The following is a 10,305-nucleotide window of genomic DNA, read 5'->3' on the forward strand; positions in this document are numbered from 1 at the left end:
GATATAAGTAAAAAAAATGCTTCTTGGCTAACTAGAAATCCTTTCCTTCCCCTAATTCTCACTCATTTCTGTAATCTTTCTAGCCATAAACAATCAGTGCCCTTGAAGTCTATTTCCATGACATCAGAGATGGAATTCAGTTAGATGATCTTGCAAAGGTGTCAAGGAAATGGTCATATACTACTGACAACTCTCTGGATGTGGTCCAAACCAGATTAAAATATAATTAAGGAATAATTACCAAAAATATAATAGAACACAGATAATGCTAACATGAATTTTTTTAAGTCAAGATGTTACTGGTAAGGATATTTATAGTTTAGTGTCCCTCCTTCCCATACCCTCATTTTCTATTTGAATATGTCATCCTTGAGCTAGAGAACCAAGCTCTCCCCATGACTCTTGAGCCTGCCATATATCCTAGTTGTTCTTGGAAGGAAGGACCAATGCCTGTTATAGTAGAGCCAGTAATCAAACTGGAAAGGACAATGAAAGTCTGTGTAAGTATGTCCTAAATTCAAGGAGCACCATCACAGATCCCTTTATCTGTCAAGAGCCTGAAGAGCATCATGCACCAGAGACATTCCCAGTTGTTCCTATCCTTCCTGTCCTGCTTCAAAGATATCTGCCAATGTTCCTGCTAGGGGTAGGGGTGGGGAAAAAGTGCTGCCTTAAATATCCTTCCCTAATTGTCTCTCCTCCCTCTCCATTTTCTCACCCTTAGGTTTCCCAAGTTAAACCACAAAGCCTCTCCTTGTATGGGTGAAAACATGACAAATAAAAACATTGGGCTTTGTATGATTTTAGTCTCCTACAACAAAGCTTTTTAAACTATGGGCCATGACCTCATATCGGATCATATAACTGAATGTGGGGTGTTGCAAAAATTTAGCAACAGTAAAAGGTTTCTGAAAGCAGTGACCAAAAATTAACTCAAAATCAAATGCATAATCAAACTGAAGTGTTTCCAGCTGTGTCTGTCTAAGTTGCATTGCTGGACTTTACTGCAACCTTGGTTCTCAACACACAACATGCTCACTTTGCACTGTGCATGCACAAATGCTTGGCTTAGATTTGAGATGGGACCACATAAAAAGTTGCTGGTTGAAAGGAATAACAAATGGAAAAATTCTGAGAAGCTCTATTCTATAATGCACTTAATCCCTGGAATCCTTGCAACCAAATAGAATAGCTTTATTCAGGGTAATTGCTGCCTACTTATGTTTATATCTGTGTCTTTGTCTATGACTTTTATCTATGTCTGCATCTTCAACTATGTCTATGTCTGTCTATGTCTATGGATATGTCTATATCTTATTTCCTCACCATATTCTGTAGTCTATGGCAATGACTTCCTTGTTTTTCCTCACATACAACAAACCATCTCCCAAACTCCAAGTATCTCTCCTACAGATCCTACATGCGTAGAACTCCTTCCTACCTTATTTTTGCCTCTTGGTTTCCCTAGTTTCCTTCCAGTATCAGTTAATCTTACCTTTTACAAAAAAAAGTCTTTCTTTTTTATTAATTATTCATTAGCTATAATTAGTAAAATTATGTCTCTAAAACTTTTCACTCATCACAGCAATCCCTGTGAATGCTAATGCCTTCCCTCTAAGAATTATCTCCAAGTAATCCTGAATATACTCTTTTTGTACTCAGCTGTTTGCATATTATGTCCTATGAGCTCCTTTCTTTTCTTTGTAATCCTCAATACTTGGCTCAGCAGCTAACACATAGTACACATTTAATAGATGATTAACTGACAATATGAATGAGATACTCAGATACTTACCCAACAATCTCATCAGCAAGAATTGAACTCCTATAGCAAATGACTTTTCTTCCTGATTCACTACCCTATGGAGAAAAACCAAGAGTTAGATCTGGAAGAATGTAAATCTGTGTCTTTCACTTGTGTGCTTAGAGCTGACATCATACGAGTCAGAATTTGTCTCTCTATGGCAAACTCTGCCAAGGAAGTTTGCAATAGGACATTGTTTTACTAGAGTCTTTTCTTAAATCACATATGGGTCCAAGCAAAATCCCTCTTGGAGCAACTATGCATGGAGAAAAGAGAGAAGCTGGACATGGAAAGGGACAAATAACCTACTTAACACAGCTGATCTGAATAATCTTGTCAAGCCAAGTCTCATTCTGTGACCCCATTTGAGGTTTTCTTGGCAGAGATACTGGAGTGGGCTCTCATTTCTTTCTCCAGCTCATTTTACAGATGAGGAAACTGAGACAAACAGGATTACCAGGTTAGAATGTGTTTGAGCCCAGATTAGAATCCAGGTATTACTGATTCCAGGTCTGGCATTCTATCCACTGTACCACCTACCTGACCAATCTATATAAAAAAGATGTGGCAAATCCCTAATGAGATAAAATATGTCAAATACTTTATAACAATAAATTGTCATACCTTTCTCTCAATTCAGTGAATGCCAGTGACTCCCTATCACATTCAGGATCAAATATAAAATCATTTATTTCATATTTAAAGCACAAATTAAATCTACAGTTTACCCAGAAAACAGAGGAATAATTCCCACATTGTTTTGTCATCTATGTTCATCATGGTAAAAGTAGAACCCTCTATCTCTATCTATTCATAGCTTTTAACTGCCTGCTTAAATGATGACATGGAAGTTGTCTCCATTCTTAAATCCTAACCTTTATAAAAGCAACTCTTTTATATTCTTGTTTGTTTGTTTGTTTCTACTTTAGTGTAATAAATGTTTGGTTTATGAATAAATTAATATAAAATGCATACATGCATAAATGAATGAATGGAAGAATGAATGAATGAAGCTCTCATTAGCCTGGTGTAATGGAAAGAGTTATAGATTCGCAGGATTCCAGCTCTCTAACATTTATTACTTATGTGACCCTGAAAAAATCAGCTCATCTTTCAGGGCTTCCATTACTTTTCCGGAAAATACAGATTGGGCTAAATTAATTTTAAGGTCCTGTAAGGCTCTAAATGTATAATTCAATGATCCATTATCATAATTATACCACCTTTATTTTGAGAATTAAAAATCTTTGGTGTGAACTAGTTAAAGTAAAACTAATTTAGATCTGTGCACTTGAATGTCCATGGAGGACAGAGATAAAAGGCTTCTACCGATAATCCTCAAACATCATTTAAATGATTAGTTTAAGCCTTCCTGTCCCCATAAAATATATACAGAAGTGCTAACTCATGGCAAAATGGATTAATTTGCTATTTCACTTTTCTATCCACCCTTTAAGAGAGTTTCTGGCAAGATGGCAACTAAAGCCAACAGGAGAAAGGTAAGTGTTTGTGAACAGTGATGATAAATCTCTAAAGATGATCAGATTCTGCATGTTTGTTTCTGTTTGGGGGCAGGGAGAGCTAGAAAGCAGAGGAAAGAGACATACAAATATTTTGTATAAATTTGTTGGGGTAGAATAGATTTAGTAACTAAGTCATAGCAGAGCTATAGATTTCAATTCAAAATAAAGAAGAGCCTTCAAGCCAATGAAGCTGTTCCAAAGTAGGACAGGAGAGGCAAATGGACAGATGTCTTTGGAGATTAGAAGAACTTGGTTTTAAATCTTGCCTTGATATATACTGGTTTTATGAATGTCATTTAATTTCTCAGGTCCACGGAAGCTCTCTAAGATAGGGGTAAAGAACCTTTTTTTTCTGCCAAGGATCATTTGAATATTTATAACATAATTCATGGGTCATACAAAATTATCAATTTATAGAACTCAATCAGGGGGAGAGTGTGATACCTAGCTTTCAGCTCATCATCACCTGTGGTTGCCTTGATAGGGCCAGACCAAATGAGATTGCAGGTCTTATATGGCCTGTGGTCCAGATGTTCCCCACCTCTACTCTAAGACCATTACAGAGAAGTGGCTGATTCACATTGGCAGAGGAAGTGATAATATCACCTGTCCAATCAAAAAAAAAAAATAACAAAAATGGAAAGGGCTGCTTAGCAAGCTAAGGAAGTCTCCCCATTAAGATTTACATGAACTAATGCTGAGTGAAATGAGCAGAATCAAGAGAACATAGGACACAGAAACAAGATGATTATGTGATGATCAACTGTAATAGATTTAACTCTTTTCAGCAATCCAAGACAATTCCAAAAAATGAGGTGGAAAATATCATCCACATCCAAAGAGAGAGCTATGAAGACTGCATTTTGAAACATAATATTTTCAGCTTTTTATTTGCTTGTATGTTTGCTTTTTCTTTCTTGTGGTATTTTCTCTTTTGGTCTTATTTTTCTTGCATAACATGATAAATTTGGAAATATGTTTAAAAGGATTGCACATATTCAACTTTTATCAGATCACTTGCTATCTTGAGGAGGAGAGGTAAGAGAGGAGAAAGAAAAAAAATTAGGAATACAAAGTTACAAAAATGAATGTGAAAATTATCTTTACATGTATTTGGAAAAATAAAATTCTATTGAGAAAAAAAGAAAAGTCTCTTCATTGAAGGTACCCAAGGGATGAGAGGCATCTTGGTGTGTTGAAGAGAGAGCTACTCCTGGGATCAGGAAGACAGGTTCAAGTTTGCCCTCTTCCACTATCTTTTCCTTTGCCCCATAATCAATGAGGAGTTAGTCTCTACCCATCTAATTAGATGATAACTAACTAATAGAGATCCTATTCCCAAGAGGATCTATCCCTTCCCTTCCAGCAGACTGTCCTGCTCTATCATCCCTGTTATTGTTGCTTACTCAATCATGACCCTGTAGACAAAAGCATAACACCATCCATGGAGTTTTTTTGGCAAACACACTGGAGTGATTTACCATTTCTTTCTCCAGCTCATTTCACGGATAGGAAAACTGAAGCAAACAGGGTAAAGTGACCTGTTCAAGTTCCCAAAGCTAGTAAGTATCTGGAGCCACATTTGAACTTGGGTCTTCCTGACTCTAGGTCTGGTGCTCTATTCACAGTGCCACCTAGCAGTTCCTATCATCTCCTATCACCCCTACTCTCTATCACCCTACTCTTCAATCTCTCCCTATTGACTGCTTCTCTATAACCTATAAACATATTCATATCTACTCCATGATCAAAAAGCCCTCACTTGACCATGATATTTATCCTATATTTCTTCTATTATCCCATTCTATTCCACTATCATCCTAAAGCTCCTCTCTTTTGTAGCTAAATTGCTTAAGAGAGGCAGCTACTATTAGGTTTAATTATTTTAAATTAATCATTAACTAAATTAATTAAAACATATTTTTTTCCTTTCCTCTCATTTTTTTTTCTTTTCCTTCTTTGCACTCTGGCTTCTGACCTCATACAACTGAAACTATTCTCCCCAAAGTTATCAATGAGCTCTTAATTGCCAAAATCTAATATCCTCTTTTCAGTCCTCATCCTTCTGGACCTCTCTGCAGCTTGTGACACTATTGTTTACCCTTCTCCTTGATACTCTCTCCACTCCAGGGGATTCCAAAAGTCTACCTTGAGGGTCTTCCCCTCCCAGTTTTATTTATTATTTATTTAAATGGGGGGGGGGGCTAGGTAAAAGAAGAGATTCTTTGCCTCATTTGCTACCTAACCTTAATCACTGAATGGATACAGCCTCAGATAAACTGAGATCTGTTGAAGACCTTAACTTAAAAAGACTAAAGTCTCCTACTGAATCCAGGGCCATTTCCATCATCTTGATCTGTATCTTATCCCTGGACCCAGATGGCTCTGGAAGGGAAAATGGGGCAGGTGACACTGCACCTCCCTTACTCCCTTAAATCTAATTCACTTGTATGTCACGGCATCATCTCCCTGATGTCATGGTCCCCTTTGGGAATGAAGGACAAACAACAACAATAAGAAGTTCATCAAGATATTAAATCAAAGACAACTCTGAGATACTACTACACACCTGTCAGATTGGCTAAGATGACAGGAAAAAATAATGATGAATGTTGGAGGGGATGTGGGAAAACTGGGACACTGATCCATTGTTGGTGGAGTTGTGAATGAATCCAACCATTCTGGAGAGCAATCTGGAATTATGCCCAAAAAGTTATCAAATTGTGCATACCCTTTGATCCAGCAGTGTTTCTATTGGGCTTATCTCCCAAAGAAATACTAAAGAAGGGAAAGGGACCTGTATGTGCCAAAATGTTTGTGGCAGCCCTGTTTGTAGTGGCTAGAAACTGGAAATTGAATGGATGCCCATCAATTGGAGAATGGCTGGGTAAATTGTGGTATATGAATGTTATGGAATATTATTGTTCTGTAAGAAATGACCAGCAGTATGAATACAGAGAGGCTTGGAGAGACTTACATGAACTGATGCTGAGTGAAATGAGCAGAACCAGGAGATCATTATACACTTCGACAACAATACTGTATGAGGATGTATTCTGATGGAAGTGGATTTCTTTGACAAAGAGACCTAACTCAGTTTCAATTGATAAATGATAGACAGAAGCAGCTACATCCAAAGAAAGAACATTGGGAAAGGAATGTGAACTATTTGCATTTTTGTTTTTCTTCCCGGGTTATTTTTACCTCCTGAATCCAATTCTCCCTGTGCAACAAGAGAACTGTTCAGTTCTGCAAACATATATTGTATCTAGGATATACTGCAACATATCTAACATATATAGGACTGCTTGCCATCTAGGGGAGGGGTGGAGGGAGGGAGGGGAAAAATCAGAACAGAAGTGAGTGCAAGGGATAATGTTGTAAAAAAAAAAATTACCCTGGCATGGATTCTGTCAATATAAAGTCATTATAAAGAAATAAAATATAAAAAAGATATTAAATGAAATTAATACTTTTGAGACACACACATATAAAAGAAATTAAATCACCCACTTTCAGCTTTATCGGAGATGTTGTGGAGAATAGTCATACTTAAGGTAGGAATTGTAATAATAATAATAACAAGCATTTATATAGCGGCTACATGTGCCAGGCACTTTACAAATATCATCTCTTCTGATTGTTACAACAACCCTAGAAGGTAGGTACTGTTATTAGCTTCATTTACAGATGAGGAAACTTAGATAAACAGATGGTAAGTGGCTTACTCAGGGCCACACAACTAATAAGTATCTGAAGCTGGATTTGAACTTAGATCTTCAGGGTAGCTAGATGGCACAGTCGATCCCTGAAGTAAGGAGTAGCTGAGTTCAAATGTGATCTTTTGTTTAGTTGTGTGACCCTAGGCAAGTCCCTTAACCCCTAATGCCTCTCAAAAAAAAATGCCATAAATGAATGAATGAATTCAAATCTTTCTGACTTTATCTGCTGAGCCATCTAACTGCCTCTGGTATCCTAGTTCTTCTAGTTCTAAGGACTAGGATTTTGTGCTTTATCGAAAAGAAGAGGCATATTATTAGAAAAAATAGCTTTCTATTTTAGTGCAGCAAAATTTGACTATGAAGCTAGATTCAAGGGTCAAGTTGGAATCAGGGGAAACTATCCCCTTTGGAAACTTTCCAAGAAATACTGAGAGGCTATAGAACCATAGAACAGAATACCTGAGCTAGTTAGATGTTAGGGATCCTCCTTAGTATAAACAATTTCATTTTACAGATGAGAAAAGTAAGGGTTACAGATATAAAGAAACTAGTCGTGCAGATACTAAGTAGCACAGACAAACTGTATCCTAAAAACTTAATGTTCCTTCCTTATCCTGGGAAGGAAAAGGACTTGATCTAGTTTGATTCAGAAGAAAATCTAAACATTGGAAAATGTAAGTGAGATTTTAAAAAATCCCAATAAAAGCTATTTTGAAAATATTGCTAAGAAACAGAGAAAGGGAAGAAAGGCATTGAGGGAAGGAGCTGAATTGTTTGAACTAGGATGAGGTCACACTAGGGTCATCCCTGGAAAACAGCATTTTAGAAGCATTTCAGTTCCAACAGAAACCTGACTCCTCCCCCCCCCCTTTTTTTTTGTCTCTTTAGCTGGACTGTTCTTTTCCTTGCTTAAGGATTTAATGCCCATTCTTCTCCCAAGTTTGGCTCATGAGGCCTTACCCTGGGGTGATTTCCGGATTTTCTTTACCACTCTGGTTTGGGTTACAGCTTTCCTGCCTCTGACTCTCTCCTAAATTTTGGGCTGCCCTTTCAGTTACATTTTACCCTCCCTTTCCCCTTTTCTTCCCAGTCATTATCTCTATGAGACGTTCACACTGTTTTTTTTTTTTTCTAAGTACTTAACTCTCAGACCTAATTTATTTGCCAAGAGAATCACTTTATTTTCTGAATACTTAATCCCACACATTTCTTAATCCAAAATCGGGGCTGGAGAGCAGGTGAGATTCTGCTTTATTATATTGTTTCAGTTGTATTGTTTCATCTCTTCCCAATCCCATTTGGAATTTTCTTGGCAAAGATACAGAAACAGTTCGCCATTTCCTTCTCCAATTCATTTCACAGATGGGGAAACTGAGGCAAACAGGGTTAAGTGACTTGTCTAAGATCACATAGCTAGTAAATGTCTGAGCCTGGATTTGAATTCAGGAAGATGTCTGATTCCAAGTCCAGTGCACTGTGCACTATGACATCCCTTAGCTGCCCTGAGATTCTGCTGTACGGACTGTCAAAGAGAAGAATGAATGAGAGAGAGAATGGTGTAATGGATGAGGTCTGGACCTAGAGAGAGGAAGATCTCATTCAAATCCTATCTCCCCTACTTTAAATATATGAGTTCTGTAACAATGGGCAATTTTTAATTACCCTCAGTCTTAGGCAGCTCTCTAAAACTTAACCATGAAGTTAAAGTTGGGTTGAAATCTCCATTATAGGAACAAAGATCCAAAGCTGGAAGAGACCTCAACGTCCATCCAGTCCAAGCCCCTTCATTTCACAGTTAAGAAAAATAAAGCTCAGCAAACTAGATGGCATAGAGGTTTAGAGATTTGTAAGAGAAATTATGAAGAACAGAGTTCAAATCCTGCCTCTGACACTTAGTAGCTATATGATCCTGGTCAATTTCCTTAATTTCCTTTAGCCTCAGTTTACTCTTCAGAAAAATGGGAACATCAGTGCACTTTTGAGGATTAAATATGTTAACATATGTAAAATGATTTGCAAATCACAAATATATAATATATTATGACTATATAACATATAGAGTTATTATTATATTTTACATATTGTATATTATATATAATACAAATATACACTATATGTTGTCTATTATTGTTATTGTGTCATTATTGTTAAGTTACTTGTCCAAGGTTATTCAGGTATTAAGAATCAGAGTCAGGCTTTGTACTTTGGTTTCTGAGTCAGTGTTCTTTCCATAGTTACCCATCCACCTCTGCATCAGGGTGAGGAGAACTTTGTAAAAACAAGAAATAGAAGAAACAAGAGAAGAAGTATAAAGAAAGTGTAAGTTTAAAGAAAGGCCCAGGAAAGAAAAGAACAGTCCTACAAGAAGCTTCCTTCAAAGTTCCTAGATTCATTTACCTTAAAACCATCATGTAGAGAGGATTGTGGGAAATGCAGGCAATCAATGAAACAAATGAGATGAGGAAAATGGTGGGGAGCAGAAAGTGAGCACAAGGAATTGGACATGATCCCGTCTTTGCTGAAGAGATGTTATCCAAGATACAGGAGCAGTTCCAATAGGTCTTGATGCATGGATGAAAACAAAAACAAAAACAAAAAACAAAGTCTATTATTAGTTCAAACATCAAATATATTTGCAAATAAATGCATCAGTTCTTTCATGAATTAGTTATTCTTTGATGATTCCCACACTGGAGTAACCAAGAATTTTGCCCTTCACTGCATGTACTGGTAAGAGCAAAGGTGAATTTTTATTTCAGTCAACAAGTATTTGGTACCTACTATGTGTCAGGTGCTGTGCTAAATACTGGGGGTACAAAGAAAGTAAAAAAAAAAAGTCACTTCCAGCAGTGAGTTCACAGTCTAATAAGAAAACAATATTCAACTATGGTCTGGATGATTTAAATGTATCTATAAATCACCAGTTCTTTATTCAGCACATTATGCTACAGAGACCTGCCTCTATTAGTAATAGGTAGAGCCTTCAAAAGTCAGGGGGACCTAAGACATTGCATTTTGTAGTTCTTGTAAATTCCAGGGAATGAACACTATTTTAAAGATGTTGGAGAATGTCTTGGCAAGGCAGATGTTATGTAGATGGTGACTCTAAGAAAAAGCAAAATTCTCATGATATGAAGGAAAAAAGGAAAGATGGAAGGAAGAAGGAAGGAATGAAGAAATAAAGGAATGAAGGGAGGGAGAAAGAAAAGAAAAAGGAATGAAGAAGTGAATGAATGAAGAAAAATGAGAAAGAGAA

At 36.9% G+C, this 10,305-nt stretch overlaps 1 protein-coding gene across 1 annotated transcript in view; it reads right to left on the reverse strand.

Annotated features, from left to right (window-relative positions):
- SLCO2A1 (solute carrier organic anion transporter family member 2A1) overlaps positions 1–10,305 on the reverse strand; it is a 146,101-nt gene that overhangs the window by 12,884 nt on the left and 122,912 nt on the right. The window contains exons 11-12 of the mRNA XM_051985578.1: positions 9,447–9,610; positions 1,796–1,860 (exon numbers count right to left, since the gene is read on the reverse strand). Coding sequence (XP_051841538.1) covers positions 1,796–1,860; positions 9,447–9,610 — 229 coding nt within the window. The remainder of the gene's footprint in view (positions 1–1,795; positions 1,861–9,446; positions 9,611–10,305) is intronic.

The sequence above is a fragment of the Antechinus flavipes genome, chromosome 3 (genome assembly GCF_016432865.1).
Source record: "Antechinus flavipes isolate AdamAnt ecotype Samford, QLD, Australia chromosome 3, AdamAnt_v2, whole genome shotgun sequence".
NCBI lineage: Eukaryota > Metazoa > Chordata > Mammalia > Dasyuromorphia > Dasyuridae > Antechinus > Antechinus flavipes.